Source organism: Fusarium poae, chromosome 1 (assembly GCF_019609905.1).
Source record: "Fusarium poae strain DAOMC 252244 chromosome 1, whole genome shotgun sequence".
Taxonomy (NCBI): Eukaryota; Fungi; Ascomycota; class Sordariomycetes; order Hypocreales; family Nectriaceae; genus Fusarium; species Fusarium poae.
This window is the reverse complement of record NC_058399.1, coordinates 426552-453700: the sequence shown is the minus strand read 5'-3', so window position 1 is coordinate 453700 and position 27149 is coordinate 426552. Positions and strand designations below refer to the sequence as shown.

The following is a 27149-nucleotide window of genomic DNA, read 5'->3' as shown; positions in this document are numbered from 1 at the left end:
GTTTCTTTTACATACCCAATTCCCGCCATAATGAGGTCTTCAAGATCTCTCGCTGCGTCAACCCGTCAGCTAAGATCTACCTTTAAACCTCGTACCCTTCCAACACCCTCATCATGTCTCGCTCTCGGAACTCGCAAGCTTCACTGCTCGACGATCCGGAAGTCGGGCGTGGCTTCTAACCCAGCCATGTCCTTCCCCTGCCTCGACGCCCTGGAATCACGCTCCGCAAAACTCACAGACGACGATACCGAGCCATCGTACACATCCGGCGCGACACTGAATTACCACCACAAGGAACCCTTCCTTCTCGACTGGGGTGGTATTCTTCCAGAGTTCAACATCGCTTACGAGACATGGGGTGAACTCAACGCCGAAAGGTCCAACGCTATACTCCTACACACCGGTCTATCCGCCTCGTCGCATGCGCATTCTACAGAAACAAACCCCAAGCCAGGATGGTGGGAAAAGTTTATTGGGCCTGGTGGTCCGCTTGATACGAACAAGTACCACGTTATCTGTACAAATGTCATCGGCGGCTGCAATGGTTCTACAGGACCTGGTAGCGTCGATCCTGGAAATGGTGAGCGCTACGCAACTAGGTTTCCCATCTTGACGATGGATGACATGGTGCGCGCCCAATTCAAGCTTCTTGATCATCTCGGTATCGACAAGCTTTACGCCTCTGTCGGTTCCTCCATGGGCGGCATGCAATCCCTCGCCGCAGGAGTCCAATCCCCCTCTCGAGTCGGCCGTATCGTTTCCATCAGCGGTTGCGCACGCTCCCATCCCTACAGTATCGCCATGCGCCATACCCAACGACAAGTCCTCATGATGGATCCCAACTGGAACCGCGGTTTCTACTACGGAAAGGTACCTCCTCATGCAGGCATGAAGCTCGCCCGCGAAATCGCAACAGTGACATATCGTTCCGGACCAGAGTGGGAGCAGCGCTTTGGACGTCGTCGTGCCGACTCAAGTAAACCACCTGCATTATGTCCCGATTTTCTCATCGAGACATACCTCGACCACGCTGGTGAGAAGTGGTGTCTAAACTACGATCCCAACAGTCTTTTGTACGTCAGTAAAGCGATGGATCTTTTTGATCTCGGTATTGAACACCAGCGCGCAACGCATGCCCGTCGTCAAGACCGCGAAAAGAAACTTGCTTCTGGTGAAACTTCTCCTCTGTCTTCCGACGCAGCCTGCAGTCTCACTCTTCCCAACAAGCCTTATGAGGAGCAGCCTGGATCTCACCCTGACCCTTCAGACCCCAACGTTGTACCTGGTTCGCGACCACCTGAGGATCTGATCCATGGGCTCACCCCGCTACGTGACACTCCTACGCTGGTGATGGGTGTCGCGAGTGATATTCTCTTCCCAGCATGGCAGCAGCGCGAGGTAGCTGAGGCGATTCGTTTAGCTGGCAATCGCAATGTGACACATGTTGAGTTAAGCGAGGAGATGAGCATGTTTGGACATGATACATTCTTGTTGGATCTCAAGTACATTGGCAATAATCTGCGCATGTTCCTGGGTTAGCTAAACCTATCCAAAAAGTTGTAAGAATAGGCGTTAGATCTTCAGTAGTATACAATCACATAATAAAATTCACTTTGCTCATCACTTTGAATCCATTGTCAATAATAGTCTTTGTGAAACCAGGCTCAAGGCCCTAGATATCTATTCCTTAGACATTAACAATAATCATGTCCCGATGATTTTGAATATATATTTACATAAGAAGAGAAGAAAATAGGGGACGGGGTATGTGATGATCTATAAGCGAAGGACGCCATATGCAAAGGGAAGAATATATATAGTCAAAGAAATGGTGATGAAGCGATTGACAGTACGCAAGAAAAGTCATTGAGGCGTCTAGCCTCTTTTTAAAAGATGAAACCCAACAGACGCTCCAGTGTAATGAGATTCCAAGAAATAGACGACCTTAGATAAATCCAGGGTTGTTCGCATCAACCACAGGGTTCGGGGTTCTGATCTTTACAGGCTCTGTAGAGAGCGGCCCTGGGACGGTGATGGGGTTTGGTCGAGGGGGAGCCCTCTTGGCCTCGACGCGAGTCCTGCTGCGATCCCTGTCTCTGGGCTGCACAAAGTCCACCATGACGGGTGAGATTAGTGGCCTGCCGCCTTGACTAGGTTCGGGTCGCTGGTCGTACGGTCCATCAATGTCAAACATCCGTGCGAGATTCTCACTCGAGTTGGAAATCGTCTTTTGCAATGAGGGAAACGAAGGCGATGGCAGACTTGGTGAGGTATCAGAAATGGGTGAAGAAGCATATTGAGCGAGGCGTGGACTCAAGGAGGAGTCAGTAGCTTGTGTAGGAGAGCGAGCGAACTGGGTCCGGAAGGGTGAGAGAGCAGCTGGAATGGCAGACTTGTGTGCTTCGCCGCGGTCAAATTCGTTCCAGTTGGGTGTACTTGGCGCCTCGAAAGAGTCTGGAGCTACCGGTGATTCATTTCTGGGTGGAGGATACACCGGAGGCTGGCGACGTTGCTTCCTTGGTTCTAGGCCAAAGCCCCTCGCAGGACTCTGGGGCTCAGGCTGTTGAGGTCTGCGTCCTCGTGGCAAGCCCTTTTGGACGGGAAATTCACCTTCCATGGGACTCTGTTGGAGGAATGGACTGGTTGTCCTGGGCGGCTGAGGAGTTTGCTGTAGGAACGGACTGGCCGTTTGTGGTGGCTGAGGGCTATGTGCGCGGAAGGGACTCGGTGTTCTTGATGGCTCAGAAGCTTGTTGGAGGAATGGGCTTGCTGTTCTGGGTAGCTCAGGAATACGAGCAGCGCGAACGAAACCACTATCATCAAAACCAGGGCCAACAGCACTCTTTGGCCCAGACCCAACAAGAGGAATAGTGGCTGAGCGTTCAGTGAGAGGAGCAGGAACTCGAACAGGACGACCAAGCTTTGGTTCGGAGTCGGTACGTGGACGGAGACCGCGAGGAGGAGGCTGGAGAGGTAGGTTCATGAAACCTGGGTCAGGGCTCGCAAGCGTGTCGGGAGTTGCGCTCCTAGAAATAACGTCGGGAGTATTACTCCTGCTGTTACCTCTGCTGTTGCCAGGGTTCAATCGAGGTGGTGGCACAGGAGGGAGAGGAGATGAAGGCGACCGGTATGGCGAAGGTAGAGGTTTCGTAGGCGGAGAAGAGTTGGGAGGCTGGTATGCCTTGTACTGCTTGGGTGGATATTGAGGTGAAGGTAGAGCCGACTGTTGGAATCCTCGTGGGGGAGAACGAGGGAACTCGAAATCATGTACTGGTGAAGTTTCGCGACCTGGGAAGGAAGAGAGAATGGGAGACGGCCCAGGTGAGTTTTGTTGAGGTGGTTGCGAAAGCGGCGAGGGCATGGGTGAGCGCGAAGGCGAGACAGGTCGCATAGCTTGTAGAGGCTCTGACAGCTGACCAGGTTGAAGGATCTTGGGAGCTTGATGCATCGGCTTGGGCTGCTGAGAAGGTTGAGGCGTTTGGATACGAGGAACCTCTTCTGCTGCCGCCGACGCCAGCGAAGACACCAGAGACAGAGGTGACATGGCATCGCTGGCCGTTCGAGTTCGGGTCAAAGCCGTATCAAGCATGCTTAGACTGGGACTCGACTGCATAGTCCTGAGGGGGCTCGCAGTTCTTGCGCTTCCGAGAGGACTGGCTGTCCTGGTATTTGCCAGCGGTTTAGGCTTGACGTTTGTATCGATCGGGCTCACTCTGCCTTCGCTCGCTGTATCGATGCTCTTGCCTCCGATACTCCCCTTCCTGACAGTCTCACCAAAGTCAAACCCAGCAAAGTTTCCAGCGAGACCTTCAGCCATGGGCTTGGGACTATCACGAGGATCCGTCTCCATGGTAAAGCTCGATTTTCTAGGCATGTGGAATGTGAATGTGTCGCGCTTAGCTGAGACATTACGTATCACAGGAGACTCCCAAGTATCCTCGCTTCGAGCAACCGAGACAGCTGGGCTGGGAAGAGACATAGGACCGGCAGCGCTAGGCTTCTGGAGAGTGGGTGCGGCGGGAACGTTTTGACGGCTGCTCGAAGGTCGATTGTCGGGAGAAAAGGATCGCTCAGCGTTGACGATGGAAGGCGGAGGAGATGGACATCCATTGTTGGCAGTGGGAATGGGACTCCTGGTCCTGACTTCCTTGATTTCGGTTCCGAGATTAAATTCGAATGGTTCAGGGTGACTTCCGAGATCGTCGTGGGGCGTTGAGGGTATACTGCTGACAGAATCCTTTCCAAAGTGAATATTGAACGGGTTCGGAGGCTCTCTCGTCGATACAGCGGTTCCAGGACGTGTAGGCGTACCGGGCCTATTGTTGTTGCCATCTGGGTTTACAGGGCTGGGGGCAACAAGACTTGTCGAACTACCATTGCCAAAGCGTGTGTTGAGCTGCATATCCGAAGAGTGGAATCGTGGGTTTCCCATTCCTGGTGCTCGCGGGGCAGCGAGATCAACCATGGAAGAAGCGCCTCCTGCGGTATTCATATAGGGCACGCGGGTCGGGGGTTCGAGTTGAGAGTGTGATGTGCCAGGACGAGCGAGATTTGGGCGGGAGAAGTTGCTCTGTCGTTTGATCTCCCTTGCCGTGATTGTGGTAATGGTTTCGTACCCACTATCATTGTTGTTGTATGTGACATTGTGATGTAAATGTTGTATTTGCTTTGTCGCTAACTTTTTGTCCCTGCGAGATTGATTGTAAGGTAAGCATTGATCGCTGTGGGAAGGGAAGGAGACTCGGTCGCTTACTGTGACTTTTTCCTGTCGCCTCCAAGTCTGAGGCCAAAGAAGGACACCATCTCGAATAAGAAGAGAATAGAGAGAAAACGAGATGATGACCTGTTGAATGTATCATGAGCAAGCGATCATGGGGGAGAAATGATGTAAGGTCTGGGTCTGAGTCTGTCTGTGTCTGAGTCTAGGTTCTATTTCTTTGCATATTTCTAGAAGACAGCCGTTGCCCAGAAGGATGGACGGACCGGAGTGGACTTACCGTAAAGTAGTAGTAGACTTAGTACGGATAGGTACCTCTAACCTAGGGGTCCCGCTCAACGGGGGAGGGAATGGAATAGCCTAGGGATAATAGCGCACAGGCATAAGAGAACCCAAGTGGGTTAATTTAAATCAGAGAGAAAAGGAATCAATGTCCAATTTTAGACAAAGATCAAAATGACGACAGGCAAAAAAGATTTAACTGATGTTCATCACAGTTTGAAATCTCTTTCTCTTCAAAATAAAAAAGAATTCGTTAATAAAAGGGGGCCGTATATAAAATAAAAAAAAGCGTTAGAGATCGTTGTTGATGTTGGTGTGGCTTGCTTTGGTTTGGGATTGGACGGTTTAAATCTTTAGTCTGCTGCAAGCTTAAGAGCTAAGAAAGTAATGCAGGTACAAAAGACAAAGCTCAGGGGCTCGACTTTTTTTCTTGTCCAATCTGTTGTCGCGCGGGGTGGTTCTTTTAGTGAACAAGTCCTCTTTTTTTTTTAAGGATGGAGTTCGCCTTGAAGAAATAGGGGAAAAGCCAAGAATAGACAAGACTTGCACTTAAAAGAGGAGAAGAAGAAAGAGACACGAAACTATCAGCTTTGACTTGATCAACAGAGATAAGAAACAGCTAGATTGATCGTCGGGTGACCAAGAGGCTGAAAGGAAGGAGTGGAATTGAGGACTGCGCCTCAAGAGTAAAACATAGACAGGCAAAAGGAGTGTATATGGTAATGACGGACGAGAGGAGAAATTTCGATATGAATTGAGATGCAGGTAAGGAAAGATACCCGAGACAATACAAAGAAAAGAACGTGGAACAGACAGACAGACACGGCAGACAAGAGACCAAAGACAAGACAAGACACGGCAAGGCGACACAGACAAGACGTGCCAATGTCGATCCCTAATGAAACAGCGTCACATTCCCCTTAGTCGCGCGCCAATTCAGTATATGCAATGCTGCATCAATGCCATAATAGTAGACCTAGTTAGACCTAGGCTAGACTTGGAACTGATGGGATTTATGGATCATCAACCATGGAATTCGGTTGCCAGCCAAAAAAGATCGAGATGTTGATTACGCCAATCTATCCCACGTTGACGTAGATTATAATTAGAATCATTCATTAAATAAGATCTAATCATTTCATCTACTCAAGCGAATATTCAATTCAATTGCATACTATGTACTCTCACCTGAGTATCTAGGTAGCCTTTGTTCCCTCTTGTCATCTCAGGGGATCCTTGTTACTTTCCAACAAGGGTCTCTCTCTCTCTCTCTCTCTCTCTCTCTCTCTCTCTTTTGTAGGGGGGTCCCCAATAACGATCGTCATACAGTCTTTCCAAAAGAGTTCTTTTTTCTTGTTATGCTTTTACATAGTTTATCTCGCTTGCAGCCACTAAAGCATAATACTGGATAGGATACGCTGTGTGTGTATGTGCTGTTGAAACGAAACAGTGTCGTTCGTTCCATATTATGCAACAATGCTAAGTTTCTCCGTCCGCGTTATTTCCCCGGCACATCAAGTTTCCGTAGACGGTGAAAGTTCAAAAGTGGAGGTTTTTCAAGGGAAAAAAAGAACACTATACTACTACTTCGGTATAACCGTTCGAGACTGTGAGAATGGATGGATACACTTCATCTTCAGGCTGTCTCAAGATATGACAAGCGAGATGGTATGCCCCAGTCGTCTCAAACTCGGTTCTGTTTGACGTCTTATGCCCATTGACTGGATATCGTTCGTTGGTCTTGTATAAACGAGGGGCAAAAGACGAATTCAGTATAGGTACACTTGGGGCCACAAGGGGTTTGGCATCGAAACAGTGATGCAGGTTAGCTTCATCTATAAAAAGGCCATAGCTCTAGGGTAAAAGCGATAGATGGAATACTAGCAGTTTAATCTATAATAGATCTTGTTAATTATTGCCCTATAGTCAAAGTGATGTTACTTTAAACTATGCACGAGGAATACCCTAGACATGAACACGTCTAAGCGTCAATAAACCTCAAACTGACTGTACCATCATCTTTTATACCATCAGCAATCAACTTCTTTACTACCCTAACAACAGATAGGTATCCCATACGCCTGCAAAATATATGATGAACCCTTCCCAACGCCGTGAATGTGATCCAAATGCCAACTTGAGAAGTCTAAACGATATGTCCTTTGAAAGCACAACACACATCATCATAGCTGCTCAAGCAACTTTCTCCTCCGTCGTTCAATCAGCTCCTCCTGCACCTCTTCCAACGTTGGCAAAACCCACGTATTCCCATCTCCCGTATCTCCAGGCAAAGCCTCCCATCCATCCGGCACATCCCTAGGTCCCGTCTTGAGCATGTGCTCCACAGCCTGCCTCTCCTTCTCAGCTTCATACGCGAGCAACTCCTCATCTTCTTCGCCAGGCGCATATCCATAGTACGCCGCGTCCACATTCCTCCTCATATCATGTCTTTCCTCGAGCGGTTTCTCATCACCCTGATTCTTGGCCGCTTCAAACAGCTCCTTGACGCCGGGAAGATCGCGCGCTCTTCCAAAGTACTTGTATCCTTTTCCGCTACCGGGTATCTCCCGACCCTGATCGTCGTAGATTTTCCCACCGCCGCGCATGTAGTTTGGACCGCCGAGATTACGTATCTGAATCTCCCACATGTGCTTTTCTCGCATGAGCTTGTTGATCTCGTCGTTGAGGTCGCGGATCTGGTAGTCGCTTAGGATAGGTTCCTGGATGCGTGACATTTTCCGGGATATCTCCTTGAGGACTTGGCCGCGCCATTTTTCGCAGGCGGGGATGGTTTGAACTTCGGTGATGAGCTTGGGTCGGCGTGTGCGGCCGGCGTCGATGATGCCTAGGTCTGCTGCTTGGGCTTCGCGAAAGCGAAACAGCATAGACTGGGCCTTTTCCGAGTTTCGAGCCTGGCATTGTTAGACAGAAAGAGGGTATTGACGGAAGGTTTACATACCATTTTGACGGATCTGCTGCGACACGAGGATAATAGCGAACAGAATAATTGTGAGGTGTTGATTGCGACCCAGCTAACCCCATGGAAGTCAAGGAAGTTTTCCCAGCCACTCCAGCCTCGTTAATAGATCCCGCTTACGCCACAGCGCCACAGTTTGGGTTTCCCCTAACTTTCAGCCTGGTCCTTCGCGCGCCGCAACGCGACTTGGAATTTCAACCATCATGAGTTCCATTCATCTGACAGTTGCCCGCCAGCTGTCAAACGACCGTCAACCACAAAGAGATCAGAAAACAATGAGCGCCGCGCTAGTGATCACTCCTCACTCTGGAGAATCATAAATAATCGCCTTCTCTCCAATTTGTCTCTCTCTTTCTTTCTCATCATCGCTTCGCATTTTCGACTGCGATCTTGCTATACCACGAATGCTTTGGCATTTATCTCTTCGCTAACCGACAGCTTCTTTTCTTCTACTCTCTCTTCCATCATGTGGTCTTCTGACGACGACGACGACGACTGGTATTTCCCGGATGACTTTTACTTTAACTCTTTTACTCCCTCTCCCGATCCATACGCATCACCTCACGACACCTCCGACGACACCAACACCAACATCATGCCTCCCCATCACGACTCCTCTTTCACCCACGGTCAAGCGGCCGTTTCCGATCCACCCAGGTAAGGTAAGTATCACGCGCGAATCCCCTGTTTCATTGCCTTCCTCCTTTTTATCTTGTTTCTTGTTTCTTGGGCTTGGGTTTTTTTTTTGGACTTTAGACTGGGTTGGGCGTTTGTTTAGACTTGCTTTCTCGTTTTGTTTTTTGTGCTTTCTTGGACTTTTTTGCTGGGTATAGAGGCGGCGTCAGGAGTCTGGCGTTATTTCCTTTTCATTTTCCTTTCTTTTCTTTTCTTCCACTCACACTCAAGGTCTGCTATGATGACAACAGTTCACACCGAGCTTTAGGTGATTCCCTCCCCTAGGTTTCTGGGGGTTAGGAAAGTGATCCTAACAACAAGAACAGAGATCTGAGCAGATCTTTCTTTTTTACCTTTCCCCTCAACCCCTTTCTCTCTACATTTTTTTTTGTCTATTGTAGCCGCTATGACGGACAAATACCCTTTTCAAGTGAAGCAGGAAACTTTCCCTTTTATCAGCAGCATCGCTATTGGGAATCGAAAGACGGCTTGTGATTTTTTAAAGCACAATATAGTTTTCAATCGGAGCAGGCTTGACAAGATCTGCAGAGGAAAGGAAACTGTTTTTGTTTGGAGGATGAGGTGAGAGGGAGGAGATACGAATTATGTTTTGCCCGGTGATGATCAATCGACCAAAAAGCCAAATTTGCAGGCAGCAGCGGTAGGCTTCACGTCACAGACGGTCGCAAGGTCACTTGCTTGTCCAACTGCCGCGAGTTGTCAGTGAGAACCCAAGAGAGCTAATCTGAGGGCCCATAAACATATTCGATCACATGTACTTTAGTTTAGACACATAGACTTGTATAAAATAAAAGAGAGACAAAGTGCATATTCTATAGTTTACTTTTGATCCTGCTCTACACTATAATGTTTCACGATTTCTCTATCGCGGTGTCATTAAAAAATACAAAAGCCGGTACTTCCATCCTCCGCCTCTTCCTTTATTGTGCCCTCTTAGCCACAACTCGCCGAGGGACTGGCGCGCTGTACAGCCACAAAATACAAAAGGCGATGAAACCAATAATGGTGGACCAGATGCCAGCGACGCCAGGCCAAGCGCCATTGATACTGTAGCTTCGATCATACTCGTCATGAGCTAAGTGGCGGACGCTGACGGTGTTCTTCTTTTCGATGTTGGTGAGGAAAGGGCGCTTGTAGTTGACCATGAAGTTAAAGATGCCGTGCTGATCGGGCAGGGTAAAGTTGGTAGAGTAGATGGTCTCATGATCGTTGACGTGGATGGGCTTCAATGCGAGGCGCCAGAAGGGGGACAGCATGGAGAATTCAAGCTGGACAACGTCGCCTTCGGGGGTGTGGTAGGGTTGCCAGTTGTTCCAGGCATACTCGGACATGGAGATGTTGTAAGACTAGAATGCGTTAGTAGGCATCATGAGATCGGATAGGTTTCAACTTACAACATCATTCTTGACACGGTACATCTCAGGGTTGGTCACGTTGCTGCCATCGAGGCGATGCTCAATCGAGTTCACTCGCACAACACCCAACTCCTGGAAAGTCCAAGCACCCAAGTTGGTGACAAACTCACGGTTAGCAGGGAACTGAGGCTTGCCGCCCTTTCGAGCAACCTTTGTGTCAAAAGCCTTGTCCTGGAGCATCTCGGCGGCGCCAATGACAGTAACGCGCGCAGAGTTGCGGGCCTGGAAGACAGTGACGAGGTTGAGCTGTCGGCCAGCAGCAAAAAGCTCATCAGGTTCGATGGTCTTGTTCTGCTCTTTGGGATTGTAGGTGTAAGCCGTAGGAGGGGAGCGAAGGACGGGTGTCAGAAGAGCACCATTGCCGAGTCTGTGGCCGACAGCATGGGGAACGGAGAGGAATGCGCCAGGGATCTCAAAGTAGTCCTTTCTACCGGGGCGGAGGTTGCGAGGGGCCTCGAGAACGAGAACATCGTGGTCCTCAGCGGCGGAAATGGTATCGTAAGTGAAGTGGTCGACGACCTTGCCGGTGCGCTCATCGGGGAGGATAATGTCGAGCTCGCCGAGGACGGCGTCGATAGTGGAAGGCACGACGTGGGTGGAGGACATGGTAACGAGAATGTTACCGCCAGCATTGATGAATTCGACAATTAGCTGGGGAGTCAGATTGGGTCCGAGACCTGCGCAAGAGTTAGCATACTGCATCAACACCAAGAGACCAAAAATGACGAACCCTTAATCTTGGTGGGGAGGAAGACGAGATGATCATAGGTCCTCTCGCCGTGAAGGAACAAAGCTAGGCTTTCGGTCTTTGGTGATTCATACGTGATCTGGTATCCTCGTTCTATCAATCGTAAGCTTTAGACCCAAGAATTACCAATGGGGGATAAATACCAGACAAGTCGCGGAAAAAGGTTGTATAGGCCTCCTTGTCTTTTGGGCTGTCCAACACAACCAGCATACGGTTACCGGCTGTGCTCACGGCCGAAACCAGCGCGGCGAAGAGAAAGAGCACAAGGCTCAAAAGTGACCGCATTCTGGCAGAGATAACAATGGCGAGGAATGTGGTTGGTTTTTGTGTTGGGTTGTGATCTCTCTCTGCGAGGTGTAAGTTGACAGACGAAGCGTGGACAGCTTGCGCTTTAGACTAGACGAGAGAGCTCTCTACCAATCTGGTACGTAGTCTGGAAGCAGGTACTACTGGCCGAGGTGGGTGAGCTTGCGTTTTGGGATACGTAGCCTTCAGTGGGGGAAGTGAAACACACTGCACTAGACTTGTTATGGCAGCTTTTGGTCTCTAAAAAGTTAGAAGGTAGGTGTGCGGGACGAATAATCCGACACCTTCGGCTTGGTTTTTCCGCTCCTGCGATTGGACCGTTGCTTGGATAGCCAAAGACCATCATCACCACCAAAAGACCAGACGACAAACCACCTCTCGTCAATTGAGTACGAATCGCTCCCCTACTGCGCTATACCCAACCGCTAACGCCGTTATCTATAGGTCATCATGTCCGCCGCACCTTTCTTCTGGCGAACTCCCCTCAAGTACTGCCGCTGGGCAGCCCGCGAGCGTCCCGCCCTCTTCTGGTCCGTCATCATCGGCGCTGCTGGTCCCGTTGCCATGCCCATTGTGCCTCCGATCCGATACTACTTTGGCGATGTTGATGCGCCCCCGGTTCCTGTTACCTACCCTAGTGCGTTTCCCTCCAGGTTGGGTCACATGGTATACAACTAACCTCCAATGTAGTTCCCACTGGTCCCAGGAAACAGCTCACCGGCTACGACGATTAAGAGAACGGATTAAAGAAGGAAATATCACAGCTCGGAACGACAGAAAAGAGGAAGCGAGCACACAATATTGTACAAACTACGGCGTCCAGAAGCAACGCTACAGCGGAGAGGGAGGAATATCATAGAGGAATTCAAGGGACAAAGAGTCGACGTCCAAGATTTACCAGCAATTGACGCTCCAATTCGATTTTCTACATCCAATCAATCAAGCCGTCCACCGATGACAACATACGTATATACGTCGTGCGCCCACTTGCGCGAGCCAACGCTTTTTCTAACATGCGCTTTAAGATCAAACAGGGAAACGCCACTAGTGATGAAGAAACCAAACAAATATCCTCTTCCACTTCTTTTCTTTTTAATTATACGAGACTATTGCGGTTGTTGCTGCGTCGAACTGATGTTCGGTTCGGGAGGGCCAGACTCTATCTATCCCTGCTCAGTAGATTCCATTCGTACTAGAAGCCTTGTCAGTATTGGTGCAGGGGAGGAAGTTGGCGGTACTTACGACTCTACCGTCATCATCACCTGTGTAGACGCATGTTGGCATTGGGCTGATGCACGTCATGCCCGCCTCTGTATTCGCGCCCTTTTCGTGCTTGTAATCCACATGATCAAGCTTTCTCAGCAGCTCCAAAGTCCACCGGCTGCCGACGATGCTGCGTCGCCAGACATTGACTATGCCGCGCTTGTGGCCTGTAAAGATCAAGTAATTGTCAAGCCACTCGTTTCCAGCGCCCTCGTAAAAGGCGCACGAGTGGATGTAGTCATCTTGGTCGAAGCAGACATTTTGTTCCAGAAGCAATGTGCCGTTGAGAGTGTAGAGTATCACGTTCGGTCCCGAGCAGAGGAGAATCTCGCCCGAGATGTCGTTGATGCGAGCAGATTCGACAGGGCGCACCAAAGGCAGCTTGCGAATAAATGATAGTCGGTTAAGGTCCCACAGGAACGCCTGCCCGTCCGCAGACACAGTCAAGAGAGTGCTGAAAGCCTTGCTGACTGCAATTGTCGTCACTGGGAATTTGTGTCCAAACAGACTAGACCTTGGGAGCAGCTCGACTGGTTTGCCATGGCCAGTCTGAACTGCGTACACCGAGACGACACAGTCCTCACCAGCGGTGATCAACGTCTTGGAATCAGCAAAGCAGGCGCAAGAGATTTGTCCAATGTGGAGATTCTCAAAGAGGCCAGCCGGCTTTGTCGAGTTAGCGATGTGGCCGTGAATGAGAATATGGTTTCGTGTTACCTTTCGATTGTCGCTGAAGAAGAAGCGAATACTGTTGTCAGCATAGCCCCATTCGAGGAACTTGTCGTATGGCGGGAAGTTAAGCCTGAATGGAGAAGCACACAGTAAGCGGTCCAGCTTGGATGCGTAGAGCAGTGAAGCTACACGCTCGTGGCTTTCTGTTGGGGGGTTGTCAGTCATGTTTACAGATCGAGAAGCAGAGTCCATACCGAGAAGAGGGTGCGGCAAACAGCTTAGAGAAAACACGTTCGTATCCAATCGTCGAACGGGAGATCGGACATGCTCTCTAGCAGGATGCGACTTCATAAACACTTGATGCGGCGTCTGTCCAAAGTTATGAATGACTCCGGCCAAGATGGCTCTCTCCTTTGCATCGGTGATGCTATCCAAGTCTGTCGCACCACGGTACGAAAGATGATGGAACACATTAACGTTCTCCACTGCCGCCTCGCCTCGTTGCTTGAATCCAAAGATGAGATCAATCCACTGGTGTAGATTCTCACTCACGTAGGGACTCTCCAGTGCCTCTCTGTGCTTGGCGATAAATATTCTTGGATCACCCTTGGCCCATGGGGGAAGCTCGACATGGTCGACCTTAACGCCGTTGCTTTCGCGATTGCCAAAGTTGTAGCCATTAATGTTGGTCAAGAATTCGGGGAGACAGTAAAATTCGGGGATGAGCTCCCTCACGTCTGTTTTGTTCCTGCACGAGGCAGATTGCCATGCTTCTGGGATGGATTGGAAGAGACGATCTGCGTGATCAAAACTTCCGCCCTGGAGAAGGATATAAGACTGCACAAAAGGTGGCAGACGGATCAGGTAGGATGACACAATCATGGCAGAAGAGTAGTGTGTGCCGTAGTGAAAAGGGACCTCTCCTATCTCTTCCAACGCGTTGTAGCTCTCGACAAAGCCCCCAACTCTGTGTGGCGTCTGCGCGCCCATCGGTTTGGACAGATCTCGGAATGTATTAGGGTCGTCAAGATCCAGATCCTCGCTGGTGTAATCTGCCAAGACCCATGGGAACACTGGGTACTGTGTCAAATCGTTAAAGGTCCTACCAGCCATGGTATTTACCATCATGAGATAGTGAAAGTTGGAGATTTCGCCCTTTTGCCATTTCTTGAGGATTGGGTTCCAAGGCGATGAGTTGAAAAAGGTGCCAAACTTGGACCCAAATCCTTGGGGCGATTCATCAAAGACCTTGAGAGACTCCAAGCGCCAGGCGTCTTCGGGGTTCGGGAGAGTGTTGGCACCACTGGTGTGAGGTGCCTTGCTGAGCATCTTGATGAACAAGTTATCCCGGACTACTGGGTTGATTGTAGTCAAGAGATAACTTCGACCATCGGTAAAGAACACCTCAATCGCGACATCTCGGAAAAGGAACCGGCGTTTTGAGATGCTGATAACATCGTGCCATCGCCAATGCCTCGACTCTTGTTCCTTATTGTTCTGTCGCTTTTCTGACGTCTTGGCATCAGTGACAATCTGGGAGAAAGGGTCACGCTCTTCGGGCGGAGCTTGCCAGACGTTGACAATGTCTCCGTTAGCACATTGAAACACGTTGTCCATGATGTAAAGCGCATCCTTTCCGATGATGAGAATACCCTCACAGGCTTCCAGTCCGATAATACGCGAGACATTGTATGCAGACTGAACTTGATCTCCACGCTCCAGCCGTCGCATTACCTTGCGGTTCTTGTCCTCAAAGCCCTCGTCTCCTTCATTGGGATCGTTGGGATCGTCAACAAGCTCAAAGTCGTCTTCGGGCGCGACACCAGAGGACGGCTGCTCTGCTGGCTCGGTGTTCTCGGGCTCTTCGGTGAACCGAGGAGGTTCGTTGTTGCTCTCTAAAGGTGCGGGGGTGGTTGACTTTATTGGCGATACGGCAGACGTAACGATCGAGGGTGCTGGGCTGGCCGATGTGTTGACACGAAGAGTCTGCAAAACCTCGCTCGCCTTTCTCTTTGGCTGATATTCATCCTTACTTATCGTAAAGTCAGGTAGAACCCTGAGCCTCATTCGGTTTCGTCCTTCTGTTCGGTCGAGCTTCCATTTAGGAGGCGCGGCTTCGCTAAACACCGCGCCGGGTCGCATAAGGTCTCTTTCCATCTTCTTGTAAGCGTCGCTAAGAAACACAAGATCATCCTGTTGGTCTTGCATGATCCGCTGGTACTTGAAATACTCAGAGTTGTAGATGCTCTTCATCCAGGCGCTGTTACCGATGTCATGACTGAGCAAAGTTTTCTCCGTGTTGATGTTCTCTGCATGCCACACTCTAAGTTTGTCTTTGCGTTTAGCCAACCGGACCTTGGCTGTCTCTGCAGTGCGTGCATTTTCGGAGCTGACAAAGTCTTCCCACGTCTTTGACATGCCGCCGAAAAACAGTACATCCAGGGACGGGCGATGTTTGTCAACCCACTCCACAAAACTTTCGTCATCCACGCCTGTTAATTGCTGAAAGTCCTTGGAAAGCTGCTTCTGATCCGGCGACATGCATGAATGAATCAGCTCAATAGACTCTTCCGGTTTCTGCACCAAAATGATGCGTAAAAAAGTGGCCGCTGCAGTTCGAAGAGGCATCTTGTCGCTGATGAGTTTAGTGTAGAGCTGGTACCAGAACAGCTTCAGGAACTGGTGGTCCTCGCTCACGAAAGAGCCAAGAATTGACATTTGCCAGTACGCCATCTTGCCCATGAACTGCTTAGCCTCTACCAGTGTGGTATCTGGACTATCAAGGTCAGACAACCGCAAAAGAATTATTCTCAAAAGACAGAATCGAATGCTGTTGACAGCCTGACTGCAGAGTCGGACGCTCTTCAGTGTAGCGATATCGGGACGTTGCAAAAATTCGAGAAGCATCCCGATAAAGTCAATCATGACCTCGGCCCCATTCAGGAACCATCCTTCAAAGATAGCTTCCGACATATGTTGACAAAGCCTTGAGAGGTTGGTCAGCACACGAGGTTCGCAGATTGCTTTCTGATTGACTTGGATGTTCTTCTCCAGTTGGCCAACCACATGCTTCAGGATATAACTCTCAAAGTAAGCTTGGTGTTCACGGAAGCCAGGAGGGACCTTGGTGAACAAGCCAAATCCGGCAAAGTCTTTTCGCGAAAGAAGCTGATCCATAAAGACACTCACTACCAGCTCCATGAGTCCGTCCAAGATGTCGCTGCTTGGTCTCTTACTAGGCGTCGACCTAGGCGATGGCAAAGCAGGACTCAAACGAGCCGGACTGGGACCAACGGGCGATTTCTGCTGGGTGAGAAGAACAAATGATGAGGCTCTTCTTAGCGGCGTGCCCTTGGGTGGTGTCGACTGAGGCGACGGGACTGGATCAACGCTTGTTGTTCGCACGATTGGTGTCGCATGAGAACCACTACCACCAATAGGCCGGATAATAACATCTGTCCCTTCGAATGTCAAGGCCGTATCTCCAGAGTTCAACTCGGTTTCAGGCGTCACCGCATCGGCGCTAACAATGACTGGATAAAGCGCCGACAGTAGCAATCTCACCCATTCTGAAGTTAAAGCAAAGTCCCTAAATTCTGTCGAGCGCTCGTGGAGATCAAGGAGGAAACGGATCACAGTGTGCAGAACACCTGCATAGCTTGCAACTCTTTCGCTGTCACGAGAGAAGTTTGAACGTGTCGCAAGGGCAGTGGTCAAGTTCATGGAGCTTGCTCGCGGTCGCATTTCAGGGCGGAGCTCTTTGGCGGATGCATGCTTCTTTAGAGTATGTGAAGACGGGTCAACATACGTTGCCGGTGAATCTGGATCATCCTGGTGTCTCATTACATCTTTCAGTCCATGCTGCAACATCGCCGTAATGACAGACAACGACTCGGGATACACAACCTTGCGCTTGCCGAATGTCTCTAGGATGTTGAAAAAGTCAAAGTTCCTGTCAAAATTGATCTCGGCCACATCGTAGCCAAAGAGAATACTGAAGCAGATGGGCCATAGAGTTGGCATATCCCAGAATCGCTTTAGTCTGTTGGACATGATCACGAAACCTCCCGACTTTCCAGCGAATTTCGATGTGTAATTGGAGCCATGAGTAACAAGAAGTCGTGCCAGGATCTTGCAGCCGTGAACAACGACCTCCGGATCATCTTCAGCCAACAGGTACAGGAGCCACTGCAAAGGTTAGAGAAGGCTTCTATGCGAATAAATCGATCTCACCTTGTTTGTCACCGTTCTGGCAAACTTTTTGATATGGCTAGTGTTGCCCTTCTCGCAAAGTATTCGTGAGTACATGCTGAGAACCTTGACGCCAAGCTGCTTCTTGGTCAGGAATTTCAGACCAGAAGCAATCCCAGCTGCAGTTGGATCGGTTGGCGTTCCCCTCCGTCGTGGAAGTGGAATCCCGGTTCTCGAATTGATTGAGAGAGCTCGTGGGCTTCTATTGATAGGCAAAGGCTGAGAGTGGAAGGCGTATGTGATGAAAAGCGACAATGATCGCATGACCTCTTGACTAAAGTTGGATGTGACAAGAATCTCAAAGGCGCCCATGAAATGCGATATTGTGTCTTCCGAAACGACCTCTCCTTTCATGGCATCTAGCAGCCTCTTGACGATTCCTAAGAATGTTAGATGAGCTCGCAATACCACAAATATTAGAACTTACTCATCCTGATTAGCCTCCTGCTGTTGAACTCATGGTACTTGCTCTTGACTGCGAATGTCACAAATTGTTTGTAGTATAACTCTTGAATTCGAGGTGCCGACTTGCGCCAGATGTCCAGGTCAATAAGAAGAATGCGGTAGGCAAGGGGGTTAATGATGAACGACTCCATTGGCTCCACATGATTGTATCCGACAAAGCCAAGGATCAAGCTGAGTAGTTGAAAGGCCAGTCGGTCGCGATCGTCGTTTGAGAATTGCAGTCGAGTGACCGTAGAGTCGCTGCTACCACGATCGTATCCTAGCTTCACGCGTAGAAGCATAGCCAGGATTCCGTATCCATTGTCCTTCTCTATAGCCTCGCTATTCCTCCAGCTCTGACGAATACAGTAGAACAACATTTCCGCCGATCGTACTGTTTCTTCAATTGATGACGCTCGCTCAAAGAGCTTCAAAGCCAGTGGTGTGAAACCGGCGAGTCGCCATAGATTCTCGTCCAAATACGACGGCACAGCGACAATAGGGTCGCCGCGGAATGAGAGAAGACCCTGAACGCGGAACAGAGAGTCTGGAAGACTAGGAACAGCACAGTTGATAGCTAGAGGTGCACCCTCTTGGTTGGATGCCCTGAAAAGATTGCGAGCACAGTTTCGCGGGAGCGATCGCAAAAGTCCCGTGTCGTAGAATTGCACATTTTCAGGGAACGTTGCCGAAGGAAGAATGCTGAGCAAGATTTTGGATTCAGGTAGTAGTGAACCAGCTTTCTCACGGACAGCTCTGATGATGTCCGAAGTCTCGCCCTTTCCAGGATGTGCAATCTCGTTACGGAGGCCCAGAGTAGCAGATGCCTCATAAGTCTGGAAGCCACCCAGGCTGTCCTGGAAGTTGCCCTGGTATCGCGGTCCCAAGCCGTAATGGACCGCGAGGTAGTCATCGCTCAAAGCATCCTCGAACAAATGTGCAGAAGCAAGCGACCATCGCGAGAAGACGAGGCCAGATCCTATTTGGTTAGAAAGATCCTTCGGTGTACCGACGAAAGCCTGCACTGGGTTGGTCTTGTTCTGATTAGAGTTGAACGAGGCAAAACTGTCATGAGCACCAGTAGCCAAGGGCGGCAGATGAGGATAATTGCAGCGTATTTGCTCTGAAAATTCACCATCGACATACAATGACGCCTTGCTCGTGACCATCGTCTTTGGTCGGCGATGCACAATGGCGATGTGATACCACTTCTTCTCCTTGAACGAAACAGACTTGAAGCGCACGCTAGGCTTATTGGAAGTAACAGATGTTTGAAGGATAAAGTTGTGGGTATCTCTCTCGAGGTACATGAGCACAAAACATGACTGCGTGGAGTCAAAGACGCCAAATATCGTTGTATGTGCAGTAGGGTCGAAGCTGTCTACTCGAATCCATGCTGTAAATGTGTAACCTGCACTAGACTGCGGCGGAAACGATCGGCCAAGACTGGACAACTCGAGCGATGAGTGGCCGTGTAGAGACAGGTCGAATTGGAAGAAAGGAGGACCTGTATGTTTGTTTGTCATCTGTAAGCAAAATTCAGACGCCTCAGAGCCGGGTGTTGATAGTAAGAATTGTGTGTCGGCCGGTTCGTTCACGCCCAAGTACATGAGTATCTTGCAGATGGCCAATACCTTCTCCCGCTCAGGTGGGCTAAGAGCTGAATTGGCATTGAAAGCAACTCGGAGGAACTGCGACAGGGCGCCAGTCGAATGGACAGCAGCCCGGTTATATATAGAGACTGAGATAGCGCAGTAAATTGTCTCTAGAACAAGTAAAGAAGCTGGGTTCGCGAGGCCATCTTTCATTCGAGGAATAGCCGTCCAGAAACTGACGACGGCTCTCAAAATTTCTGGGTGCCGTATTATAGTCTTGGCATTGACGACTTCTCGTACGCCGGGCGTAATATTTTCTGCAGACTTGGCCAATACCAAATCCCATTGCTCTTCGGCGCTGTCGCTTTCATCTTCTTTAGGGGAGTTCTCGTCGTCGGGTCGTAGAGATTGTCCGATGGATTGACAAAGGAGATCGAGTGCCTCATCGTCCAAGGAGAAAGCGAGCAGTTTGCCGAATACATGGCAACTTATCCAGGCATCAGGCTCAGCACCGCCCAATCCTATACTTGCGATGACTTGTTCCAGGGCCTCCCATCCGCCTCCCTCAACTTTATATTGGAAATAGCGTCGGTTTCCTGCATGCCCACGTAGGGCAACCGAAAAGAGGTTCAGACAGTCTCCTAGCAACTTAAACAGGGAAAGCATGTCGGCATCGCTTCTTTTATCGGGATCGTAATAGCCTGAGAAGGCTCGGAGAAGATTAAGTATTGTTTCGAAGCCGTCAGCATGTCGAAAGTCATCTTGATGGACGGGCGATCGTGTCGCAGATATGTGCTGTATAATATGTCGGAGTTTTCGCAACAATGGCGGCGTTTGAGGGAAGCCATCTTGCTGGTGAAGGGTCGTATCGATACTGAGAGCTTCAAGCAAGCCCTTTAAGATTTCGAAGGACTTGGTTTGCGGTGGGTTCGAGGCCGAAGTGGACGACCGGTATCTTCTTGGTATTGAGGCCATTTTTCAATGTTTCTTTTCTCACGGGTTCATTCCAGAAACCACCTCCCCTGAGCCCTTCAAGGGTCCAGGCTGTTATCAGTCGTCGTCTGCATCGAAGAGTAAGATTTGGAACTTGATGGAGCTGCCAGCGCGGGGCGCATGAAGCTCTGGAGCGGACGGAAACAGCGGTCACGGTACGGCCACAGTTGGTCTTTTGATAAGGGGATTTCGCTGGATATCGGAGGAAACGTATCGAGACTCGTCCAAAACAAAACACTGGAAGCTGAGAAATTAGCGAAGTTGTCGAAACAATCGGTCACCCACTGAACTGGAGCCTGCACTTACCTGTGCTCAATGCTGTAACTCAATGGGGGGTCAGCCTTTGGAGGTGGGTGTGGCGGTGGTGTGGCGGTGACCCCTCTTCAGTCTTGATGGATCTTCTGAGCTGACGAAGCTCGAGTAATGCTATTGGAGTGACATGTACGCGTGCGCATGATTAAAGTCCTGCACAACCGCGCGCCGCGTAAAGTGGAGGGTGCAATAGAAGCAATTGACTGATATTGAGAAGCATTGGATTCAAGATGACAATATTGATAGGACGGCAAAAGTATCCCTATCTGCGAAGTTGCAACTGCCGCTGCAAGTATTGTGTGCAGATGCCATAACGCGAAGTATTCAGGAGCAGAGATAGCTTGTCTGATGGACACTGACGAAAGCTGAAAGAGGGAATAGTTCTCAGAGTACAGAGTATTGATTAAACGTCGCTTCATTATTAACCTCGATCCCTGTTCTAAATATATTTGCATACGCTGACCAGCCACTGAGCAGGACTTCTACAGCAGCTACAGAACACCGCTAGCGGACAACAATGCAAACCATTACATATGCTTATTCCAACACACCAGTTCCCTTGTCTTCAATTCCATAACCTCGTTACTTCTCTTGTTCCTTTCTCAAATGGCCTTTCCAACAACTCTGACAATCTTGGGCTTGTTCGAATTATAGTTGACATCGTGCGTACTGGCGCTAAACTTTGGCAAGTTCACCGTCAAGTCATAGCTGTCACCCTCCTCATCGTAAAAGGTGTACGCATAGGGATCATCGGTATGGATTCTGATTTCGTACTTGTACCAGTAGGCCCAGTCGTTTCGCTCCACGGAAGCCATGAAGATACCGGTCTTTTTGTAAAAATCGCCGTTCTTGTCGAACCACATCAGGGGAGACTCTTGCTTAGGCTCCCAATTCACTTCGATATCGAAGTCATGGCGGGGGTAAGGCATTGTGATGATAAGAGGATGCAGTGGTGTATTTGTGGATGAAGATGAGTAAAGAGAAGTTTGTGGTAGCTTGTAATCAAATGAGGTGATAACTGAGATTTGTTGCTGCTGCTGCTGTATCTGAGCGAGCATCTTCGTCTTCTTATACACATTTCCATTTCTTTCAGTCCGGTCGAGGCCAAAACGACACCACCAGCTAGAACATGTCGTTTGTGAATAGTCACGGCTAGGCCGTGTGCTTCAGCTGGACTTGCAAGCAATTGGGTGCATCTTCACAGCACTGTGGCTAGCTGGACCACCTCTTCTTGTCCTCCTGTACAAGTTTTATGTCACATAATTCGGTCGAGACTTGATCGAGAACACAATAAAACATTTTTTAGGAATATTCACGGTTAGCCGCGCAGTTCAGCTGTACTCATGAGCATCAGATCCGTTTCAATAGGCTGTGGCTAGCTGAGCTACATCCCTGCATGTGGGCGAGACCATCGAATCGTGGGTACAACGGCCAGGACTATTGAACAGCTAATGCTCGAATGCCTCATGAGACCAGTTACAGACCTCTCTACTACAAGTATGTGGCTCCTCCTCGATCTTGCAGCTCCAACTTTACATTTATCATCCTCTTTGAGTCAATAGGCCGCCCTCCAATCATTATGCCCTGCCTTACCACCAATTCCAGCTTTAACTCACCAGATCTCAAGGGTCCGCACCTGTATTATACATTCTCCTCACCATCAGTAGAAGATAGACTGTTGTTAATTGACGCCGAAAAGATAAAATCGTCACTTGGTCCCATGCTGAGGCTGAAGGTAAGGAACTGGCTTGAGGCATGTCCCTAACTATAAGCATGGGATCCAGTGTAGTCATGCACGGTTGAGATATAAAGAAGTGAGAAGTATCGCGAGTATGGTTAGCCTGCAATAAGAGATGACCGATTTAACAATGCTATTTCCAACATGGCATTCTAGAGACACGCGTGCTTTGGTGAAAACGTCGTGTTTTAATGACGTCGCGATTCTAGTGCAGGGTAGATTCAACAAGTATGAGGTGAGAGTCTGGAGTTGAGTGAAACCAGCCATATTAATCATGATAACGACATCTAAGCATAAAGTAATGTGAATAATGTGAATAATGTGAATAATGTGAATAATGTGAATAATGTGAATAATGTGAATAATGTGAATAATGTGAATAATGTGAATAATGTGAATAATGTGAATAATGTGAATAATGTGAATAATGTGAATAATGTAAGTATTTTCTGTGTTCTTATGGTGTATTAAATACGTTCTTCATGTTGGACAGCCTTCGTCATTTGATCTATGTCGCCCCATGCAATAGTACAGTCGTGATTAAACGTAGTCCATTCTCCCCAATTGAATCAACATCACCGTGACACCGACAACATTGTGATTTCTCATCTTGGAATAAATGCATGTTTCTTAAATAAATACAGTGCCAGGCAAAAGGCGGAGCTTAACATTGACCGAAATGTACTACGTACGTGTAATGATGATTTGTCTCGCATATAACAAGTGCATTGTCCAAGTGGTAGTTAATTCATGACTTGTCAAGCCAACTTCAGCAGCACTCAATAAGTCTTGGAAAAATAAGAAAACAATTGACATGCAATAGCTAGCCTCTTTCCTTGATACTAGGGGATTGAAACTGGTCGTGATGCTGTCATATGGGAACCTTGACAGCTTGAGCACCTTTGTCTATCAGCCAGCACCTAGCTTTGTTTACCTACGGATGTCCATAGTGTGACGCCGATCCTTGAATGTGTTGAAACAACAGAAGTTCCGAGGTCCGCTTATCGTTATCTCAAAAAGGCAAGTATCGGTATCGGTATCAGTAACGGTGCCAGTATCAGCTTATCAAGCGGATACGAATTGATAGTCCGTCAGACTGCGTCTGTTGAGCAGTTTTGCCTGGTATGATGAGCCAAAGCGGTGTTGAATGGCGTTATCTGACGGGATTGTCATGGCATCTGAGTTGCTTGGAAGTGGATAGCTCTCAAGAGCTAGCTAGCTTCAGGGACTCCAGAATGCAGACGCGCTATGTACCTCATCCGGGCTGCCGGACTTGGAGCTCAGTGCATGATAAAGTGCACTGGCCATCATGTTCCATATTGGCACATCATGTTTTGAATGGATATGCTGAAATACGGAGTGAACTGGCAATGCATATTGCTCACCGAATCATGACGTCTTCCCTGTCGCGTATTGTCTTTCCAAGGAATAACCTCCCCGAGTCAAATTGTCACTCTTGACCCCAGGAACGGACTGGGGGATGAGGCGCTGTCGGCGTTGGCTTGGAGCGAACAGCGCTTCAGTTTTAGTTGAGACATGGGCAGGCACGTGCCAGGGACGTCGTCTGACTCGATGGATCAGGCGGATTGGGTCAGTGGGGACCAATCGGAGCCAAATCCCTCCCCGCATTCTGCTTTCTTGCACTGGGTAAAGCTACACCTGCTTTTGGCTGCAGGCACCGCAAACTGGAAGGTACCGTACCTTGTTGGAGCTCTAGCTGTCTGGGTGGATATTGACACTGCGCTATCAAGATACTTCGATCGGCTAGAGAAAGCACAGTGTTTCTGAGCTTGCGCAGCCATGATGTACTGTACGCGAGCACGGCTGAGTAGCTGTAATGGATCGCCATCAGCCTTGGAAACAGGCAGCCTCTCTGTATCCAGTGACTGGATGGATGATGGATTATGGGACATTTGCTCACAATCAAGTTTACATCACTGAAGTATCAACCGTGAAGAGGCTGACAGGCACCAGGCTCAACATTTGAGTTCAGTGGTTGCCATCGCTCCCTGTAGAATGTCATCCATGAGCCATGACCATGACTCGAGGCGAGGCGGACAAACACGACCGGGTTATCAGCCGTCAACAAGATGAGGCAATCATCTACCATCAGTTGACCTCGGAAGCATCAAAATGGCGGTAAACAATAGGAGAAAGACACTCGTAACGAGTGCAGGTTGCTTTCGGTTCGTTCTGTCAAGATCTTCCAGTGAATCACGTCCATCATGACCATTCCTCGAGCTCAGACAGCCGGATTAGAAACCGCCTCGGCCTTGCATTCGTAGGTACCGTGCATCCCCGGACTTTGACACGGACTGTCATGATAGCTCACTTGTACCTTGCGCACGATATGCCGTTATCGCATTGCCTCGGTGACGGCCATTGGTTCTTTAGGACAACCGCTAAACCGAATATGGGGCTCAGCCACTGTGTTATCGCCCATCCTAGAGATGGATGCGTCACACCCTCCTGCCCTCCCCCAGGCCCGCTGAGGCAACACTGGAGCTGTCGCACGCAGCTTGCGATTGCTTATCTACCCCAGGTCCTGCCGCCATCGCTTCTTCTTCCTTTCATCATCCCATTCATATCCATCATCACTCTCTCCATCCTTTACAGCATCGATCGCGTCTGATTTCATCAATACAGACGGTCGAGGACATCAATTTGTCCATTTGTTTTTGTCTTTGAGTCGCAGGTAGACACAATTTCCGAGTTTTGCGCGTTTCGTCATCATGAAGTCCGCTCTCACTCTTTCCGTGGCCGCTGTCGCCAGCGCTGCCTCTTTCAGCGTCGGCACCGTCCACGACAAGGCCGCTCCCATCCTCAGCTCCGTCGATGCCGAGACCATCCCAGACTCGTACATCATCAAGTTCAAGGACCACGTCGATGAGCATGCTGCCTCCAACCACCACATGTGGATTCAGGACACCCACACTCAGGGCGAGTCTGAGCGTCTGGAGCTGCGAAAGCGATCCATTCCCTTCACAGACAAGACCTTCTCTGGCTTGAAGCACACCTTTGACATTGGTGAGGCCTTCAAGGGCTACGCCGGCCACTTTGACGAGTCCATGATCGAGAAGGTCCGAAACCACCCTGACGTAAGTACCTCTTTTATGCCTCATGAATCATCACAAGCTAACCATCTATCCAGGTCGAGTTCATCGAGCGCGACACTCTTGTCCACACCATGGTCCCTGTCTCAAACAAGGACATGATCACTGAGGACAAGTGCGACGGCGAGACCGAGCGACAGGCTCCTTGGGGTCTTGCCCGTATCTCCCACCGTAACACCCTCAACTTCGGTACCTTCAACAAGTACCTCTACTCTGCCGATGGTGGTGAGGGTGTCGATGCCTACATTGTTGACACTGGTACCAACACCGAGCACGTTGACTTTGAGGGTCGTGCCCACTGGGGTAAGACCATTCCCTCTGGCGATGCCGATGAGGATGGCAACGGTCACGGTACTCACTGCTCCGGTACTGTCGCCGGTAAGAAGTACGGTGTTGCCAAGAAGGCCAACGTCTATGCTGTCAAGGTCCTTCGATCTAACGGCTCCGGATCCATGTCCGACGTTGTCAAGGGTGTCGAGTTTGCTGCCACCAGCCATCTCGAGCAGAAGAAGAAGGCCAAGGACGGTAAGCGCAAGGGCTTCAAGGGCTCCGTCGCCAACATGTCTCTTGGTGGTGGCAAGACCCAGGCCCTCGATGCTGCCGTCAACGCCGCTGTCCGCACTGGTGTTCACTTTGCCGTCGCTGCTGGCAACGACAACGCCGATGCCTGCAACTACTCTCCTGCTGCCGCTACTGAGCCCGTCACCGTCGGTGCCTCTGCTCTCGATGACAGCCGTGCCTACTTCTCCAACTACGGAAAGTGCACTGACATCTTTGCCCCCGGTCTGAACATTCAGTCCACCTGGATCGGCACCAAGTACGCCGTCAACACCATCTCTGGTACCTCCATGGCCTCTCCCCACATTGCTGGTCTCTTGGCCTACTACCTCTCTCTCCAGCCCGCTGAGGACTCCGAGTACGCTCTTGCTTCCATCACCCCCAAGAAGCTCAAGGAGAACCTTATCTCCGTTGCCACCGAGAACGCCCTCTCCGACATCCCCTCCGACACCCCCAACCTGCTTGCATGGAACGGTGGTGGCTGCAGCGACTACAAGAAGATTGTTGAGGCTGGCAGCTACAAGGTTAACAAGGCTGCTCCCTCTTCTCGCGTTGAGGACATCAAGCACGCCGTTGAGCACGAGGTCGAGGTTGTCTCTGGCAAGCTGACCACTGGCGCCAAGGAGCTCGGCTCCAAGGCCGAGAAGTTCTCCAAGAAGATCCACGAGCTTGTCGACGAGGAGCTCGAGCAGTTCATCAAGGAGCTTAACATGTAAGATCGATAATCTTATCATGGTGTAATGGTTACGCATATGTTTATTGGGATTACGGATTGGCATTGGCTTTGGTTTGGGTACATGATATTGATGTTGGCGCTTGCTTTCTATGATGACCAGTTGTCATCGCGCGCCATTGCATGGGTTAGTTTATGAGAGCAATCTGTATTTAGGCATTGCTCATTATTACAATAAATCTCTTATTCTAAGCGCGCTTGTTCCCTTGGTATTCCATGCCTGTGATTGTTTGCATTGTCTTTGTATGTGTGCATGTACCGGTGTGCGGCGGAGGCGATTAGCTTCTGCCGTCCTGCTCACTTGTAAGTAGTTCCCTACTGCCAGGCGATTTGTTC

General features: G+C 49.7%; 9 protein-coding genes across 9 annotated transcripts; 4 read left to right on the top strand and 5 right to left on the bottom strand.

Annotated features, from left to right (window-relative positions):
* Positions 1-30: 30 nt before the first annotated feature.
* Positions 31-1539, top strand: FPOAC1_000168 (uncharacterized protein; the record flags this gene model as incomplete). The annotated part of the gene is made up of 1 exon (XM_044844788.1): positions 31-1539. The coding sequence occupies one exon, from the start codon at positions 31-33 to the stop codon at positions 1537-1539; it is 1509 nt and encodes a 502-aa protein (XP_044710704.1).
* Positions 1540-1945: 406 nt separating this feature from the next.
* Positions 1946-4803, bottom strand: FPOAC1_000167 (uncharacterized protein; the record flags this gene model as incomplete). Its single annotated transcript, XM_044844787.1, has 2 exons — positions 1946-4688; positions 4754-4803. The coding sequence occupies 2 exons, from the start codon at positions 4801-4803 to the stop codon at positions 1946-1948; spliced, it is 2793 nt and encodes a 930-aa protein (XP_044710703.1).
* A 2379-nt stretch (positions 4804-7182) lies between these two features.
* On the bottom strand, positions 7183-7961 carry ISY1 (NineTeen Complex (NTC) component; the record flags this gene model as incomplete). The annotated part of the gene is made up of 2 exons (XM_044844786.1): positions 7183-7911; positions 7959-7961. The coding sequence occupies 2 exons, from the start codon at positions 7959-7961 to the stop codon at positions 7183-7185; spliced, it is 732 nt and encodes a 243-aa protein (XP_044710702.1).
* Positions 7962-8442: 481 nt separating this feature from the next.
* Positions 8443-8919, top strand: FPOAC1_000165 (uncharacterized protein; the record flags this gene model as incomplete). Its single annotated transcript, XM_044844785.1, has 2 exons — positions 8443-8633; positions 8883-8919. The coding sequence occupies 2 exons, from the start codon at positions 8443-8445 to the stop codon at positions 8917-8919; spliced, it is 228 nt and encodes a 75-aa protein (XP_044710701.1).
* A 673-nt stretch (positions 8920-9592) lies between these two features.
* On the bottom strand, positions 9593-11120 carry FPOAC1_000164 (uncharacterized protein; the record flags this gene model as incomplete). The annotated part of the gene is made up of 4 exons (XM_044844784.1): positions 9593-10018; positions 10067-10764; positions 10818-10928; positions 10979-11120. 4 exons carry the CDS (start codon positions 11118-11120, stop codon positions 9593-9595), a joined length of 1377 nt encoding a protein of 458 aa, XP_044710700.1.
* Positions 11121-11591: 471 nt separating this feature from the next.
* Positions 11592-11875, top strand: FPOAC1_000163 (uncharacterized protein; the record flags this gene model as incomplete). Its single annotated transcript, XM_044844783.1, has 2 exons — positions 11592-11778; positions 11832-11875. The coding sequence occupies 2 exons, from the start codon at positions 11592-11594 to the stop codon at positions 11873-11875; spliced, it is 231 nt and encodes a 76-aa protein (XP_044710699.1).
* A 425-nt stretch (positions 11876-12300) lies between these two features.
* On the bottom strand, positions 12301-20341 carry FPOAC1_000162 (uncharacterized protein; the record flags this gene model as incomplete). Its single annotated transcript, XM_044844782.1, has 4 exons — positions 12301-12333; positions 12384-17264; positions 17310-17707; positions 17755-20341. The coding sequence occupies 4 exons, from the start codon at positions 20339-20341 to the stop codon at positions 12301-12303; spliced, it is 7899 nt and encodes a 2632-aa protein (XP_044710698.1).
* A 932-nt stretch (positions 20342-21273) lies between these two features.
* On the bottom strand, positions 21274-21600 carry FPOAC1_000161 (uncharacterized protein; the record flags this gene model as incomplete). The annotated part of the gene is made up of 1 exon (XM_044844781.1): positions 21274-21600. One exon carries the CDS (start codon positions 21598-21600, stop codon positions 21274-21276), a length of 327 nt encoding a protein of 108 aa, XP_044710697.1.
* A 3541-nt stretch (positions 21601-25141) lies between these two features.
* On the top strand, positions 25142-26796 carry SPM1_1 (Subtilisin-like proteinase Spm1; the record flags this gene model as incomplete). Its single annotated transcript, XM_044844780.1, has 2 exons — positions 25142-25507; positions 25561-26796. The coding sequence occupies 2 exons, from the start codon at positions 25142-25144 to the stop codon at positions 26794-26796; spliced, it is 1602 nt and encodes a 533-aa protein (XP_044710696.1).
* Positions 26797-27149: the final 353 nt, after the last annotated feature.